Genomic DNA, 18,503 nt, shown 5'->3' with positions numbered 1-18,503 from the left:
AAATCTCACTAGTGTAAAGACTTGGATCTCTAATTTTTTGTGAAACAATTTTCATCAAGTCCTAATTAGGCAGTATTTTACAAATGGGATACAACAAATACACATTTCATGTTATGTATACACTCTATTAGTTTCCTAAAGATGCCTAACAGAGTACAAGAAACTAGGTGGCTTAAAACAACAGAAATTTAGTGGTATTAGCAGTAGGAAAATGGCCCATATGGAAAGATGGAAAAAGGGGACTCACGGATACCAGAGATGGAGGAACAGAGATGACTAATCTGGGGACAAGAAAATTCCAGTCACTTGAGAATCATTTTGTAACAGAGCAGGGCTGGTTTATCAACATCACCACCATGGCTTGAAAGAAACCTATCTCTCCATTCTGAACCATCACACTCTGATAACATATTCATGTAGAAACCTCTGGATTGGTGATCACTTTGCTGTTTAGAGAGCAGAGCACTGGAAAACAGGTGGGAACATTTTTTGTCAATGAAAAGCAAGTGCATCCTTTGTTAATCAGTAAGATGGTATCCTGGTTTAGGCATAGTGACCCCTCCATTCTGACTCTAGTTATAAGGAGTCAGTTTCCCTCTCTCTGATCAACTCAATATGGACCTGATGGATCTCAGAAATTAAAAGCAAAGCTCTCAACAACGATGACCCACCAATAAATAAAATAACAGTTTGTGGACCTTTCTGGTTTAGCATGTTATCACTCCCCCCCACCCAAAACCACAACACAGTAAGATGCCTTGATAAACAGCAAAAAAAAGCATCGAGGAACACTAGAAATATTTTTTAAAGATTTATTATCTATTTTTCAAAGGAATAATAGTAACAAAAAAAGCAAAAGAGACCTTATTAAAAGTATTTATTATTAGTATAGGGAACATAATTTTAAGATTGCATATTACTTGTTTTTCAAAGAATATTTATATCCAAGACTATGAAAGTAGAATCAGAAGGGAAAAAAAGACCAAAAATATAAGGGAGTGGGGGGATAGAAAGAATTCAGAAACAGTTTCGTTCCATTTTAGTTAAAGTGGATTTTAAAATAAGATGGTAAGTCCATGAAAATTTTCTGGGAGAACAAAACTTCCATCTTCTTGCAAAGATTAAGGCAGTCAAAGGAATCTGAGAAACGTCTGGTTCAATTACGATCAAGTTTACCTGCTTTCCTGGCTTTACATTGAATTTCAATGTAGAAACACAACAAATGTTGGTGATAAAATTACATTAGACACGCCATGATAATTCTGGTGGGAGGGAAGGCTGTTTTGTAAAATACAGATCGAGTCAAATGCCTCAGGAGAAATTTTGGTCAATAAATGGTCTAGACTCTAGAAGAAATCACTCTGCTCCTTCCACTGCTGTTGTGGAAATAGGTTTCACATAGTATGGACCTTCACTCAGGTAAGTTCTGAGCCTCAAATAATTTGGGTTCCCAAAGATTTCTGCAATTGTCTTAGAATTGGCAAGTGCTTTCACCAGTTCATATTTGGCATCCTTTGAAGCTCTGTCATGCTCTACGGACCGGTCCATCACATATTCTACAAAACCTGGACTGTTAAACATAAGTTTCTGAGCCCAGGGTTGGTTTGCAATGGCCTGAAATAGAAGGGGAAAAGAACACAATTCCTCTGAGCCTTAAGTTTGTTAATGGGATGGCACAAACCTTAGAAAGAGATTTGGCAACATGAACCTTAAAAATGTTACATTTTGCCCAAGTAAATTCCCTCCTGAAACTCTAACTTAAGAAAATAATCAAAATATTTAAAAAATCTGTAAACAAAGATGCTCATCACACTATGAAAGGTACACTATAAATCCCTAATAGTGGGAAGATGAGTGAGTAAATTACGGTATATAGCAATAATAAATTAAATGAACATTAAGAATAAAGTTTATAAAGGATAGGTAAATCTGTTATATGAAAAAAGTAGATCCAAATTATACATATGGCATAATTACAACAGTGGAAAAATCAAGACAAAGACTTGAGAACAAGACTACCCTAAAGAAACTCTCATACATGTGCATAAGAGGATATTTTCGAGAATGTTCATTGTAGCATCATTTGTAATAGATGCTATCTAAATCTTCATTTACTGGAGATTGACACACTGTGGCTACACAATGAAATACTAATGACTTTCTAATTGCCTCTTTTAATATAGATAAATCTTAAAAACATAACATTAGGGAGAAAAAGGAAATTGCAGAATGATATGAAGAGCACGATACCATTTGCAAAGTTTAAGAATATTTAAAATACCATAATTTAAGTATATATGCATAGATAGTAAAAGTACAAAATCACGTGTGCACTTGTAAACACTGAATTCATGACAGTGATTACATTCAGAGAGGGAGGAAGGGGAATTGGATTGGGCAGAGGTAGCAAGGTATGACCGTATGTTTGAAATATTACACCAATAAATACTAATACCAATACTAAAAGGAAACACCTTAAAGTCATACCAAACAGGTATGACTCTATGTACTTTAAAAAATTTCTACGTCTCAATCTTTTCCAAATTTAAAAATGAATAAGCAACGTTTATTAAAAATGTTTTTAAAAACCTCACTACTATATTTTAATGAAGAACAAGGCACAATCAAGTTTACAGCCTGTCTTCCTCTCAAAATGTGTTCTGCAGGCCATCAGCTTCAGCATCACCTGTGAACTTGTTAGAAATTCAGGATCTCGGGCTCTATTCCAGAACCAATGAATGAGAATCTACATTTTAACAAGACATTACAGTTTGAGAAACATCAGCCTACTTAACAATAGTTGAGGATGGGTGGGTTGAAATAAAAACAGCTGCCCAAACCAGTAAATCAAAAATTATCTCTACAACTATGGCTAAGTGGAGCATAAGGTAGAACAGTGGGAAAAAAACAAATCATGAGAATACCAGTGCAGGAGCCAAAATGACCATCACTGTGATACTGACAAGGGTGAAACAGTCTAAAAACAGCATTCTTGAAGTTGACAGGTATCCTGTACCCTTCAAGATGCAGATCCTGTATCACATCCTGCGGGAAGCCTTCCCACTTTTAAAAAAAATTTTCTTTATTTTTGGCTGCGTTGTGTCTTTGTTGTTGCGCGTGGGCTTTCTCTACTTGCAGTGAGCGGGGGCTACTGTTTGTTGTGGTGCGCAGGCTTCTCACTGTGGTGGCTTCTCTTGTTGCGGGGCACGGGCTCTAGGCGCATGGGCTTCAGTAGTTGCAGCACACGGGCTCAGCAGTTGTGGCTCGCGGGCTCTAGAGTGCAGGCTCAGTAGTTGTGGTGCAAGGGTTTAGTTGCTCCGTGGCATGTGGGATCTTCCCGGACCAGGGCTCAAACCCGTGTTCCCTGCACTGGCAGGCGGATTCTTAACCACTGCGCCACCAGGGAAGTCCAGCCTTCCCTCTCCTGTCGCCCCCACCCTCCTTGTTCCCTCCCTCTCTAGGCCAAGCATGCTGCCCGAGATCCCATTATTAAGATTACTAAAGTGATGACTACATTTCTATGAGCCCAGGGAACCACAGCAAGTGCTGAAGCTACAAAGTTAAATCAGCTATGGCTCCTATTTTCAATAAACTCTGTTGAATAGGTCAATAAATAAACATTTTCAACAAAGTGTAATAAACAGATCACAGAGGTATGATCCTTACCACAACTATAATTATACAATTAACTTTATAATTATATTTACTGCTTGGGTCCTTCAATAGACGATGAGCTACATGAAAGGAAGGTCTTTGTATCCTTTGTTCGCTACTATATCCCCAGAACCTAGCAAAGAAAAGAAACTAGACAAATATTTGCTGAATAAATGAATAAATGCAAAGTAGGAAAGCCAGCACTGCTTAACTCAACCTTGTGGGTTTGGGCAAAGCTTGCTGAAGAGACACCCGAGTTAGTCCTTGAAGAATAAATAAGAGGTTAACAAGCAAAGTCAGGGAAGAGTGTTGAATGTAGAGCGTACACGAGGGTCCAGAGATATGAAGCATGTGGTCTGCTATCACTAGAGCTGCCAGTGCCAGAAGCGAATAGCAGGAAATAAGGCTGAGGGAAACCAGGGCTAAGGTAGTAAGGGCTTGCTTGATGGCAGATAAGGAATGCGGAATTAATTCTGTGATCCCACAGCACCCTCAAACATTTTGCCACGGCACCTAATACCTTTTACTGAAACCATTTGTTTACACATTTTTCTCCCTAATTAGTCTACGCTAATAGTAGAGGGCAGAAACTTCCTATGCACTTGTGCATCCCCAGGGCACGGCAGAGAGACTGGCTCATTGTAAGTACGCATGTGTTGAACTGGCAGAGTCGCAGAAGGCATGGAAAAGAAGAGGATGCCTACCGTGAACACTTTTAAGGCAGCACAGTGTAGTTCAAAGAAGGGTTGATTACTGATGCCACGGAAGAGCTCCATCGGGTCCCGAGATAAAGAAGAAAACCAGGATTCTGTCATCCTCAGGAGGTCATCAGTCTGCTGCTCAGCCTACAAGACAGAAAAGGAAAACCTCAAGACATTAGGAGGTCAGGAAACCTGGGTTCTGATCATACCCTGTCATTAACTAGCTGTGTGAGCTCTGCCAAGTCTGGAGCATTCTTCCCCAACTCAGCCCAGACTTCCCCAGTTTTGTCTTGTTTCTTTTTTGATGGGGTTGGTTAAGCAATCTCTAGGGTCCTATCCAGTTCTAATACTCTATGATTCCACTTTAACTTTAAAAATGTCACTAGTCATATAATGAGGGTTATCTTCTTTCACTAAGAGTGAGAGAGATGGCATTTATTTGGTCAACATTTATAGTAAGTTAACTAGTATTATACGGATATATTCTCCCCCAGATATACCACTGTTCTTCATTAATTTCCCAATCTACTTACTGGTAAATAAAAAAGAGATGAAATTGCATCCAAACACCTAATTTTGAGCTCTGTTGAGGCATTCTTTGCTTGATATCCCATTCTCATCAGCAAGCGTTCAAAGCGAGTTCCTTTGAAGAATAACAAGGTATTTTTTACTGTGGTAATTAAAATACACATAACCTAAAATGTATCCTTTTAACCATTTTTAAGCATACAGCTCAGTACATTCACACTGTTGGGCAACCATCACCACCATCCATCTCCAGAACTTTTTCATCATCTCAAACAGAAACTCTGTACTCATTAATCAACAACTCTCCTTCCCCCACCAACCATCCCCTGGTAACCACTATTCTATTTTCTGTCTCTGAATTTGACTATTCTAGGTAGCATGTATAAGTGGAATCATACAATATTTGTCTTTTTGTGTTTGGCTTATTTCACTTAGCACTATATCTTCAAGGTTCCCCAATGATGTAGCATGTGTCAGAATTACATTCCTTTTTAAGACTGAATAATATGCCTTTGAATGTATATACCACATTTTTTTTATCCATTCATTCATCAATGAACACTTGGGTTGTTTCTATCCTTTTTGGTTATTGTGAATAATGTTGTTAATGACCACAGATGTACAAACATCTATTTAAGCCCCTGCTTTCAATTCTTTTGGGTATACACCTAGAAGCAGAATTGCTGGATCATATGGTAATTCTATGTTTAATTTTTTGAGGAACCACCATGTTTCCACAGCAGCTGTACCATTTTACATTCCTACCAGATATGCACAAGGGTTCCAATTTCTCACATCCTGTCAACACTTGTTATTTTCTGTTTTTTAAAAAAATAATAGCCATCCTAATGGGTGTTAAGTAAACAATGAGATTTTTAAAAGTATGCTTTCATATACTATGACTGCTACCAACCTAAACCAATATAAAAATAAACATGTAGTCAGAAACCAAGTGACAGGCCTAAAACACATTCATATGCAATACAGCATATATAAGTTAAAGTGTAGAGCTCTGGAATCAAAGGACCTGGATTTGACTAGCAGCTACCCCACAGTCTGAATGATCTTAGAAAATTTTCTTAACTTCTCTGAGTGTCACCTACCTTATCTGTAAAATGAGAAGAATGACAATAGTATGTTCTTTGCAAGACTGTAAAAGGATCATATGTCATAGGTACAAGCAGTTAGAAAAGTACACATAACCTGGATACTAGCTGTGATACACAACAGCATATATAATTTTCAACATATATTTCACAAGGGTTTTAACAGTGCTGTACATTTTTTTTTCCTTTCTTTTTTTTTTTGCTGCACGCTGGCCTCTCACCGCTGTGGCCTCTCCCACAGCGGAGCACAGCCTCCGGACGCGCAGGCCCAGTGGCCATGGCCCATGGGCCCAGCTGCCCCGCGGCATGCGGGATCCTCCTGGACTGGGGCACGAACCCGCATCCCCTGCATCGGCAGGCGGACTCTCAACTACTGCGCCACCAGGGAAGCCCTGTACATTTTTTTGTGTGTAGAATTCATAGTACTTGCAAGATACTCATGGATGTGCCAGGAAAGTATCACTCGTAACATAAAATCTTGTAACATATTTTTGTTTTCCTTCCTTGACATATAAATATAAAACAAATGTGTCTTTGCAGTAAATATTCACAACAACCCTGAGAAGTAGTTGTTATACACTTGTTATATATGAGAAAAGTGAGGCCTAGAGTAGTGAAGTGAGTAAGTGAAGCTCAAAAAGCTAAGTTAGTGTTAGAACTGGGACATGAATCCAGGTCTTTCTGACTACAGACTATGGCCTTTGTACTATGAATACTATTTAAGAAAGATGTAGAGGGGAAAGAGTGCTTGGTCCAGCCAAGTTAAAAAAAAAAATCAGTAATAATTATGAGACTTTTTAGGGATTAGTCCAAGGTCATGGTAAAAAGACTGCCATCTGTAAAAGTAGTTTCTACTATGCAGTTAACATACAAGCAAATGAACTTTTATCTTTTTATATAACTTTTTTGTCCCCCCCAAAAAAGAGAGATATCCTTAAGGAAAGCCAAAACAAGTCATACCAACCTGTTTTCTGTAAGACTTGTTTTCCTTCAACATTGGATCCTAGAATTCCAATTGTGTCCACTGCTACACCAATCATGGTGGGGTCTTGACTTTCTGTCATTTCAAAGACTTTTTCCACAAAGACAGGATAACGCTCACAGATCTGCTGAGGACTATCCATGATAGCCAGGTTTCCAAAAAACTTCACAAATCCTAAAGATATTTACAAGAATATATTTTAATAGAAAAAGAAGGTAGCATAAATTGTGGGCCCTAGGTTTTCATGGGACAGTAATAAACTTCAGGCCAGAAAGAGGAGAAAGGTTACAGTACTGTGTTGCCTGGAAATCAGACAGACCATAAGGAGATACTGAAGGACCTGTGATGTGTGGTCCTGACGGAATAGAAATCCCAGGGTGTCAACGGAGCTGGGTCTGAATACTGATGCATTGTCATACGCAAGAGGGAGGAACAAAGAACAAGGACCAGCGGACACAAATTATAGGAAGGCAAGTTTGGAGTCATTATCAGGAAGAAATTTTTAAACAGAGATGTTCATCGATGAAATAAGCGAGGCTATCTAAAATTAATATCCAATTTCTGGAAGTGCTCAAGAAAAACTAATCAACAAAGTCCTAGAACAGAATGGCTAGAATAATTCTATATTAGATAAAGATTCCAACTCAAGATTTGATGAATCGGTGAAATATACTGTAAGTATCATTACTAGTAGTTTTATTATGATTCTTTTGGCTAAGGTTCAAGGGAAACAGCCTAATACTCTAAACAGCAATATTTCCAGAAAATTAGAATCAGCAATGCATGGCTCCCAGAGCAATAGATTCCACTTCATTAAGGGGCTATGGGTATCATCTTAAGGGAATCAGCTCTACAGAAAACAATCCCTGGCCTCCCCTGTCAGAGATAACTCTGAAACCAAACATACACTGTCATTTCCACAAGTGTCAGTATTTCTTACCTGGCAAATAGAAGCTAGAGAAAGGGTCTGAATCTGCCCCAACAATTATATTAGAAATCTGGTCAATTACTCCTTCTTGAGCGAGGTACTGTCGTCCATGATGAGTATATGCCAGTGATGTCACCATTTCTATACAGGTGGCTCTGAAATGCCAAGATTTTGCATATGATTAGTATAGTTTATAAACTGTTTTCATATAGGTTATTTTATTTAATTCTTCCCACCAAGTGTGAAAGGTGACTGATCCTGGCTCTACTTTTCAGATCAGGACACAAGGATGAGAAAATTGTAACTTGTCCAGAATCACATTGTTTTAACAAGGCAGTTAAGACTGAAATCATGACTTTCTGACTTGAGGCCCATTATTGTTTCCATTATAACACAACTACCTCCTCAAAGAGTTTTTCAACCTTTGTTTTATTTTGAAATGTCAAACATGAATATTTTCTCACAAAATTATAATGCCTTTACCACATATTTAAAAAATAATTCTTTGGTATCATCTAAAGCCTAACCATGACCAAATTTCCTCAATTAACTAAAAATAGTATTTTTATAGTTGATCCTAAGGTATTTTAACTGACGATTTGCAAGGTTTTTTCCTATGTCACAAAGTCTGATACTAAGTTAAAGAAATTTAACAAAATAATTTCCTTATTAGGAAGGCTTTGAAACAATGTAACTCAAATGCTCTGAAACAGTATGACTGAGGACTGGTTTACGCATGTGAGTTCAACAAATTCAATCACATTTAAAGAACACAGGACAATCAGAAAATCATTTAAGATAAGAAAAACAAAGTCCTGTGTACACAAAGGTAACTATAGTGCTCTTATAATAGCAAAATACTTGAACCAAGTATTCAACAGTGGGGATGTGTTAGTAAATTGTGGAATATCCAAGGAAACACTTGGCAGATACTCAAGGGGACTTAAGGAATAGGGGCTGGGAGTAAAGAGACTGGAATTAACATTTCTTTGAGAGCCTATATCGGCCATTGTATTGGTCTCTATGGTCAATTCACTTAATCCTCATATTATCTTCTTTACAGAATTGTCATTGTTCCATTTAGGAGATAAGGAAACTCAGGTGCAGAAAGGTTACAATAATTTGTCTAAGGTCAAACAGCTACTAAGTAGTAGAGATGCATGTAAGCCCAATTCTCACTCATTTTCAAAAGTCCATGTTTCTTCTATCATGCCGTAGTGCTATTATTTAACAACATCAAAAAATGTGCATGTTGGGAATTCCCTGGCAGTCTAGTGGTTAAGAGTCGGCGCTTTCACTGCTGAGGGCCTGGGCTCAATCCTTGATTGGAGAACTATGTTCCCATAAACCACATGGCATGGCCAAAAAAAAGAAAAAACTTATATACATATATATATATATATATATATATATATATATAAAATGTGCATGTTAACACATTAAGTAATACAAAATGACAGTTACCATGTGATTGGCAACTTTTAAACAGCACACATGCCTAAGGACAGGGAACACTGTTATTCAAAAGTAGCTGAACTGTCATGCTAAGTTCCAGTATGTTGTCACCATGTAAGCTGAGCAATTTTCAAAAAGCCCCTTCTTCAGGACATAATCAGTCATAGACTGCAACCTGAGCATAGGCTCCACTAGGGGAGATCACACTAAGTTCCGAGGTTGTCTCCTGTCCCCCCCCAAGAAAGGACATTTTGCTTTAAGAACTCTCTCCATCAACATACCTGACTAGCACATCCTCACCGGTCAGTTCTCGGAGGAGCTGTGTTACCAATCCACTGGTGGTACAGTAGTTTAAAGATTCTGGTGACACAGAAGATATCTCCACAATTAGCTGAAAGAAAACAGAAAAAGCAGAAAGGTCAAAATAGCCCCAAACTTGTTAGATGGCATTTTAAGTAAAATGCAGGACTAGGAAGTATATTACATACTATTATATACTAGTATAAATTATATACTTAATATAATTGAATTTTTAAAAATCCATTATTTGTCTCCACAAGCAAGAAAACTTCATTGAACACACAAGAAATTACTCTGGCACAGAAACACTCACCCAGATATACCTGGGTATATCTGCCCTTTTTTAAAAAGAAACCATCAATCAGGACAAAAGTCCCTATCAACAACAACGAACAGACTGTAAAAATCATTCATTCATTCATTCTATCAGTCAGCCATTCACTTCCTCGTTCAACAAGTATGTTCTGAGGGCTTACTGAGAGATCTAGGACACCGAGTATTTTAAGCAGAGGAACGACAGAATCAGATTTCGATTTTTAAAAGATCATTCTGACTACATGTGGCGATAGACTAGTGGTGACAAAAATGGGAGCAGACCAGTTTGGATGCAAATACAATAGTCCAGGTGAGAGATACTGGTAGCTTAGACTAGGGTGGTGGTGGCTATAGCAAAGCAGAGAAATGCAGGAGTTTACGTAAAACTGACACAATGTGATGACTGAGTGGATACATGGCAGGGAGGACAGGGCCTCACAGAGAATAAGTTGGAGGTCCAACAGCCAGCCACGTGGACTGGGAGATGGGGCCAGTTTGTTGCTGCTGTTTTTATTAGGGACATGAGGTGGATGGAGAAGATCAGAAGTTTGGTTTGAACATGAGCATAAGGGGCCTAGCATGCCTTCACAAACTCCAATAACTAAAGGTCAATAGAGGCTAAGGAGCCAGGAGACCAAGAAGAAACAGCTACAGAAGCAGAAGGAAAATCAAGATTGCGTAATATTAACAATGCAAAGTAAGACATTGTTCTGAAGAGGGAATCAAACTGTATACGGTTCTGTTTTGAATATACAATCTATTAATCGCATGGCCTTGGGTCAATGACTCCATCAACAGCGAGATTAATAATAATGAAGTATCAGGTTTACTGTGAGAACTGAAGAGAATATACATGAGAGGATTTAGCACACTGCTCAGTACAAAGCTTCTTCTTACTACCACTACTACACTAATTTTTTCAAAGTCTAATTTCAATGGTATCTCCTCTATTATAGTACTGAGTGCAGTGTAAATATTTTTTATATGACTGTCTCACACACTAGGCTGGGAGTTCATCCCTACATCCCGAGCACCTGGTATATATAGGGCCTAACATAGACTATATACTCAACAAATACATGTTAAATGAGCCATCTCGCCTTCTGATGTAAGCCTTGATGCATTCTGAATTATAGGCACCAGAAACGATGCTTTTAGTCTTACCTCATACACCCTGTATCGAACAATGTCATTTGTTTCCATTACACTTTTCAAATCATCCAGCAGATTACTTTCAAATAAAGCCTCCAGTCCAGCCTGGGTCAGTGATATTCTTGACAGGGATTTAATGGCCTTATAAGGAAAGAAAATATCTCTTAAGTCATAAAAATACCAAACTGTACTTTCTACTTCATAAGATTTATGTGAAAATTAGAGTATGGAACGCAGCTTACCCAAGGAGCACTCACTACATTTTAGCTATAATTACTTATAATTGGAAAAAAATACATAGTATTCCCAACAGAAAATAGAAAAAACTTCTTATGATGGTTAATTTAGAAATGTGCATTCTAGAAAATAAAAGGGGTTTACTAGTTTTATTTTGATGCCATTTATTTATTTCATACCATCGATATGAGGCTGCAAATTCTATTACGCAAATCATTCATTTTAAACCTCCACCTCTCAATCCAGAAGGTCTTTCTCTGTCTTTTAGGACATTAATGTCTCTGCATGTTTAGGCTGATGGTTGTAGCTGACTCACCGCTTTAGCTACAGATAGATTCTCTCCACCAATACAATAAACGATTTGTTTTAATAATTCAGCATTATTTAGAATCTCAGTAACAGCATCAGAATTTTCAACAATTCTTCCAACCTGAAAGGAAAAAAACAATCAGAAATACTCTTCCAAGGTAGGGCAACATGGAAACACATGATGGTCAAATTTCCTTAGTGTGCAGTTATTTTAGGAGTTGCTAACTACAGCTATGAGTCATTAAAAAATTCCAAATGACCCAAATTCATTAAAGCCAAACACACAGAGGTATAGTCACATCTTTGAAAAGAAAGAAAAAACAAAACAAAACAGGTGAGTTAAGACTTGAGACACCTCAGTGAGTGAAAACAATACAAATCTTAGTTCTACCAACTTTCAGTTCTTGATCTTGAGCAAATTAAATAACTTTTTTGAGCCTAATTTCTTGTCTGTAAAATGGGAATACAATACTTAACTGCAGGATAGTAATAAAGATTAAATGAAACTAAATAGGTAAAGCACCTCCTACAGTGTTCTGCACATAAATGGTCAATGGATAAATCGATCCTTTCTCCTTTTCTTGAATAAATACTTTAGAGAAAAAAAGAAAAAGCAGTAGTTGAACCTCTAGTGGATAACTAACTGCTCAGCTTCTATCCCTTCAAGATAATCCTCGACAGCAGCTCTTCTCTGAAACACTAGCATGTTTGGTTACCAGGGTGCTAAGAGTTACTGTCTTAATTTGTTGGTATAGTGACCTTTATAATAGTTCTTCACTCATGCCACTATAATAAGACTTACCATGGCAATCTTTCTCTCTAGACCAGGGGCTCCTTGGAGGAAAGAAACAGGCTTTATTTATCTTGGTAGCTCTAACAGCATATGGTACAATGCCTGATAAAAGGAACTCAGTATTTGATGACTAACTGATTCAGACGGTACTCAGTGGAACTTCTTACTTTAGCTTGTAGCTGCCGGTTATAGTTAGCTACGCATACTAGAATAGACTAGATACTCCCTACACAGAGAGCACGTGTTTTCTTCACCTCTCTGTCTCTGGCTCCCAGCATACACCCTGGCCCAGGGCAGGTGGTCACTAAATATTGATTCCCTTATTATGTGCTAGTAAAATTTCATACCTGGGACAGAGTGAGGATTTTTACAGAATCATTGGGGTGAGTCAGTCCCCTCTGCAGGTCAACCCTGAGGTTCCGGGCCATGTGAACTGGCTCCAAAGCTTGCAGCAATCTCTCCAGGATGGATACACACAAAGTAGTCTGTTCCCTAAAAGAGACACCACAGATCTCATCAATTCATGTCCTACCAGGTAGGAAGCAACAACCTAATATCTGACACCTAGCTTAATGAGGCTCTCCTCCACACAGACTTCCCTTTGAAACACCAGCTTCTACTAGTTTATTCAAATTTACCTAGTACCGGGCTTCCCTGGTGGCGCAGTAGTTAAGAATCTGCCTGCCAATGCAGGGGACACGGGTCCGAGCTCTGGTCTGGGAAGTTCCCATGTGCCACGGAGCAACTAAGCCCGTGCGCCACAACTACTGAGCCTGCGCTCTAGAGCCCACGAGCCACAACTACTGAAGCCCACGAGCCACAACTACTGAGCCCACATGCCGCAACTACTGAAGCCCGCGCACCTAGAGCCCGTGCTCTGCAACGAGAAGCCACCGCAATTAGAAGCCTGCACACCGCAACTAAGAGTAGTCCCCGCTCGCCGCAATTAGAGAGAAAGCCTGTGCACAGTAACGAAGACCCAATGCAGCCAAAAATAAATAAATAAATTTACTAAAAAAAAAAAAGATTCTAGGTTTACATCTATCAGAAAAGATCTCGAACCAATATATAGTGCAGGAAAACAGCAATATATCTAGAGACTGCCAATCCACTATCCAGAGAATTATTCCCACAAATTGCAATTGGTATCTACAGTGTACTAAGTTCTGAATTACCTTGTCTTTAAATTTCCATTAAAATTGTTTCCTAGAGAGCTGCTCCTTCATTCAGCAAACCATGACCCCACAGACCTTATTCTTCAAACTCCCCTTCATTTCAGTTCCTAGTGCATCTCTGGTGTTAACTTATAGATCACTGAAAGTCTCTTCATCTACAATATGAAGTGGTTGGACTAGGTGGGCTCTCTAAAATTTATGAGTTTAATCTTTTATTTGGCATATATTGTATTATGTGCTGCACCCTAAGAGGGATGCAGAGATGAATTCTTCAAAGAATTTACAAACTAGACAGAAACACATATGGAATTACAACATAAGGCAATAGTGTCAAGTATTATTAAGAGAAGTAATGATAATGTCCTTCAGGAGATCTAAGGCCAGTCACTTGCAACTGGAGTGACCAAGAAAGACTTTTTGGAGGGGGTGGCACTTCACCTGGGCCTTAAAAGATGGACAGATTTGGAGGGGAAGGCATTTCAGTTAGAAGGACTGGCATGAACAAAGTTAGGAAAGTGCCAAGTCATGCTCAAGGAAAAGTAGTGCCACTTGGTAGCTGGAGCAGATGAAATATGTGTAGAGTGGAAAAAGATGAGGCTGGAAAAGTAGGATGGAAATATATTGTAAAGGTCCAAGTGCCAGACTAACAAGTCATGATTTTACACTGGAGGCAATGGGAAACCATGGCAAAGATGTGAGCCAAATATCCTGAGAAGTTCCCTGTGGTTGCAACGTGGGAAGGACACACTAGAAAAGGAAACTCAGAGGTAATGAGAAGTCAGACTAATGCAACAGACCTAGCGAGAGGGAGAAAATGAAGGCCTGAATTAAAATGGACAAATAGAGATTTCATAGGCAGACCTGAATAATGTTAATTAACAGACTTAATGAAGGGAGAACACATGAAAAAGGGAGGATTCTTAGAAGGCCAGAGCCAAGAAAGTCCTCTGAAATCATCCAGTGTTGATTCAGTGATTCATTATCTTTTCAAGAAGAAAGGTCACTTTTAAATTTCTGGATCACAAACATTTAAAAAGTCTTTTAAGTTATCAAATGATCAAATACAAAGTGTTTTTAAGTCAAATACTACAGATGTACATAAAATGAAAAGTAAAAGTTGCCATCCTACCATTCTAAGTCCCACTACCATATTAATAGTTACTGATGTATTTTTCAGCTATTCCAAAAGCTACACTGGCCTGTGTTCAAGTGGGTGTGGGAGGGTGGTAATCCTTTTTAAAAATTACGCATAACGGGATTATAAACAATTTTCTTCTTTCATTCAGCAACATATATTAGAGATCTTTCTATGTCCACATATATAGATCTACCTCAATTTTCCTAATAGCTGCATAGTATTACAGTCATGTGTCATAATTTAAGAATCCCCTTTTAATAGATATTCAGGTGGTTCCTAGTTTGTTTTGTTTTTTTGCTGCCTCCTTCTGTTATGAATATTCCTGTATATACAGTACATTTTGTGTGTGAGTATACCTGCATGTTAAATTTCTGTAACAGGGAATTACTGGATCAAAGGTATATGAATTTAAAATATCGATGGATCCTTCCAAATTGCCAGGATAGGACCCCTTCTTAAGAGGTGGGAAAAAGTCAAGGACTTGGATACGTGGTTGTGGAGTCCTCCCCGTAGGTGGGCAACCTTGCTTTCCTCCTCCTATTTCAAGGATGAAGGCAGTGAGGCCAGGCGACGGCCACCTCAGAGCCTGGGCTTGAACCCCGTCTCTCGCCTCTCAGCCCAGGACCCTTCCCTCTCTGAAATTTCGGCGATATTCAACCTTCACTGTGACTGGGAAAAGCCTCCCCCGTCACCACCACCCCCATCCCCGTCTCCATACTTGGGGGTGTTGCTCTCCCCAGCTCAAGCTGCAGGGTCATCTCACCGATGGTTCTCGTTGAGCAGGGAGAAAAGCGGGCCAAGGCGCAGTTCCGCCGCTTGCTCGCGGAGCTCGCTGAGAGGCACCGACTGCAGCACCGACTGCAGAGCGCGCAGCTCCTCCAGCGGCGCTTCCAGCCGAGACACCTCCCTCAGAAGCGACAGCGCCTGGGCCGCCATGACGCCCCCTCCCCCCCCGGCCTCGCCAGTCAACCCTCCCAGCTCCCGGGTCCCGGCGCGCTTTTCCAAGCCTCGCGAGATCAGCCCGGCGCCCCCCCCCCCCCCCCCGGCCTCGCCAGTCAACCCTCCCAGCTCCCGGGTCCCGGCGCGCTTTTCCAAGCCTCGCGAGATCAGCCCGGCGCAGACTCCCTTCCCCGAGTTTTGGCTGGGCCAAAACGGCCCGGGCTGCACCAATAGAGTTGCGAGCTGCCGGGTAGCGCGCGGTCGGGGGCTGCCAAGCCTCGCGAGAGCGGGGCTGACTAGAGTCGCTGGTGGTTACGGGGTCGCATCGCGGCGTCATGTTGGGCGCTGCTCAGTTGGTCCTGCTGTCCGGCTCTACGGTTGGTTTGCTTCTGTCTCACTGAGAGCGAAGGCTGGGTAAATGCCCGGCAAGCGGAGTGGTGAGAATGAGGACCAGCCACAGGTTGAACGGCCTTGGGGGCGGTCCCCTGGCTCTAAAACCAGGCTCTCAGCAGGGGCTGTGGTGGACGCCGCTGCGGCTTGGGTAGGGGCTTAGGCCGCCTGGGGCGGGGCGAAGGCGGTGGGCATCCTGCTCCCGGGCCAGACACGTATTAAGAGGAGGCGGAGGGTCATGTGTGTGGAAGACGAGATGAAAATTCTCGAGAAGCTGGAAGAAGGGTTTGCGCACCCTTAAGCAAAACGAGGAGGCGGTCAGGACCAGCATGGAGAGTGTTTTCGCCCGTCTGCTCCTAGGTGCTGTGCATTCCTCAGGACGTAAACATCGAGAAGATGGAGACGAATTAATCTTTGGGGTCTACGATTAGACCAAAGGAGGAGGGGACAGCCTCTGACGCTGAAGGCCATCTGCAGCCAGGCCAAACTGGTTTACATGCAACTGGTGGAAACCACTGGCAAGGGCAACCCAGAGAAGTTTCATGCGAGCAAGGGATGGTTGGAGAAGTTTAGAAATCGCTATAGGCTGCTGAATTCGAGGTTGATAGGGGAGGAGGAACCGTTAAATACCCAGTCGGCATCCACGTATTCCACGCAACTCCAGAAACTGATCAGTTAGTGGCTTTGTACCTCAGCAGGTCTTCACCGCCAAGCAGATGAGCCTGTTTTGGAAGTGCTTGCCTTCGCATACTTTTGGGGAAAAAGACAAAATTCCGGAAAGCTTAGAGGAAGCTAAGGACCGGATTTCTTTCATTTTTTGTGCCAGTGCCGCAGGTGACAAAACCATGGCTGCTTTATGAAGCAGCACCTGTTTTATGGAAAAAAACTATAAAACGCCTTCCTATTTTCCAGCGATCACTAACAGTATCATTAACAGCTGCCCTCATTTTGGATTGGTTTCGTAATTGTTTTATTCATTGAACCTGGAGTTATTTAACAGAAAAAAATCTTGCCTTCAGAGTGTTACTGTTTTGGGACAGAGGTCTCAGTCACCCAGACTCCATTCTTTGTTCATCCCAATGATGATACTGTGTTTCTCCATCTGGAGGGCAGTAGCTATCTTAAGCCCTTGGATCAGGGTATAATTGAAGCATTCAGGAGGTAATACACCAAGCATATGTTTGACTACTTTGCCGACTTTTTGAAAAAAACCCTTGCCTCACTTTGAAAGAAACATGGGAACAGTACAACTTTAATGATGCTTTGGTAGTAATAAAAGAGGTGATGGATGATATAAAAACCAGCCTCTCAATAAAGCCTGGTGGAACCTTTGGGATGATGTTGTGAATGATTATGCATGTTTCCCTAGAGCTAATATAGAAGTTGAAAAAAATCATAGAGTCTGAATGGATGGGCTTTAAATTCATCGATATTGATGAAAGTGAAATTAATAAGCTACTTAAGTTTCAAGCTTTGGCAATAACAGAGAGTCTATATCTGTAGATGAGGAAGAAGGCAAATCTCTGGAACCAGAGATAAAGTTGAACTTAAGGAAACAATTCTGTCTTACACCAGGTGTCAGACCTCATTGAAGCTGCAATTGATCTTGACTGAAGTTTGGCCTTTAAAATAAAGATTTCAGTAAATTGTTGTATACCTGTAAAGAGGCCCAAAAGAACCTTCAAAATAAAGCAAAGGAGATGAAGAAAGAGAAGGAAGACACAATAAAGAGGAAGTAGTGTGGGTGAAAGAGATGTGGGTACAGAATCTGACTCTGAAGAGGATTCTGAGTCCATATCTGAATCCAGTAAGGAGGAGGAGAGAAAGAGGGTTAAGAAGCCTCCAGAAGAAGAGCTTATAATCTCAGGCAGTGGCACTGAGGCTCTTACTAGATCTGAAGAATCTGCCAAGGCCATAAATGCAGAATTGGACTTTTGGAATCTAACCTTGGAATTGAATCTGAAGAGAGTAGAAGTGCCTGAGTTGAAGTAAGAAGAGAATCCAGAAGCAGTTTCTTCCAAATAACAGTTCATCTCTTGCCATCCTTCCCCTGCTGCCCCAGCATCGCCTTCATCATGACCATCCTTATAATCACCAAATCGACAAACATTTATTGAGCATAATCTCTGTGGGATCCTGTGCTAAACTCTGGGACATCATCTCAGGATCTAAGGTAAAATGGTCATTAACAGTGGCCTTTCTTATTAACGTAATAAATTTAAAAGATCATAGCCTTGATTTATTTTAGTGGACTTTGAATATAAAGCGTTTTTTTTAAGGATCACTCAGCCTCATTTTCTCTAACCCTGTTTTTTCACACACGCTAAGTTTTTCAATCACAAACGGAGATTTTCTGAGTTAACCTTGTTTGGTAGTTGACATGAGACTACTTGCTCATGAA

General features: G+C 40.4%; 1 protein-coding gene across 2 annotated transcripts; it reads right to left on the bottom strand.

Annotated features, from left to right (window-relative positions):
- Positions 1-1,031: 1,031 nt before the first annotated feature.
- Positions 1,032-15,712, bottom strand: PSMD5 (proteasome 26S subunit, non-ATPase 5). 2 transcript variants are annotated; one of them, XM_007451489.1, is made up of 10 exons: positions 15,537-15,712; positions 12,808-12,952; positions 11,675-11,788; positions 11,134-11,262; positions 9,636-9,745; positions 7,912-8,054; positions 6,954-7,145; positions 4,889-4,998; positions 4,359-4,499; positions 1,032-1,614 (listed from the first exon to the last, which is right to left on the bottom strand). In XM_007451489.1, the coding sequence occupies exons 1-10, from the start codon at positions 15,707-15,709 to the stop codon at positions 1,357-1,359; spliced, it is 1,515 nt and encodes a 504-aa protein (XP_007451551.1). In that variant the 5' UTR covers positions 15,710-15,712; the 3' UTR covers positions 1,032-1,356. The 2 variants fall into 2 exon arrangements, with proteins under 2 accessions (XP_007451551.1, XP_007451552.1); XM_007451490.1 differs by lacking the exon at positions 11,134-11,262 and having other exon boundaries at positions 1,254-1,614; positions 15,537-15,709.
- Between the last annotated feature and the right edge of the window lie 2,791 nt (positions 15,713-18,503).

This window comes from Lipotes vexillifer, unplaced genomic scaffold, assembly GCF_000442215.2.
Source record: "Lipotes vexillifer unplaced genomic scaffold, Lipotes_vexillifer_v1.1 scaffold588, whole genome shotgun sequence".
Taxonomy (NCBI): Eukaryota; Metazoa; Chordata; class Mammalia; order Artiodactyla; family Lipotidae; genus Lipotes; species Lipotes vexillifer.
Note: the sequence above shows the minus strand (reverse complement) of the source record. Positions and strands in the feature narration are given on the sequence as shown.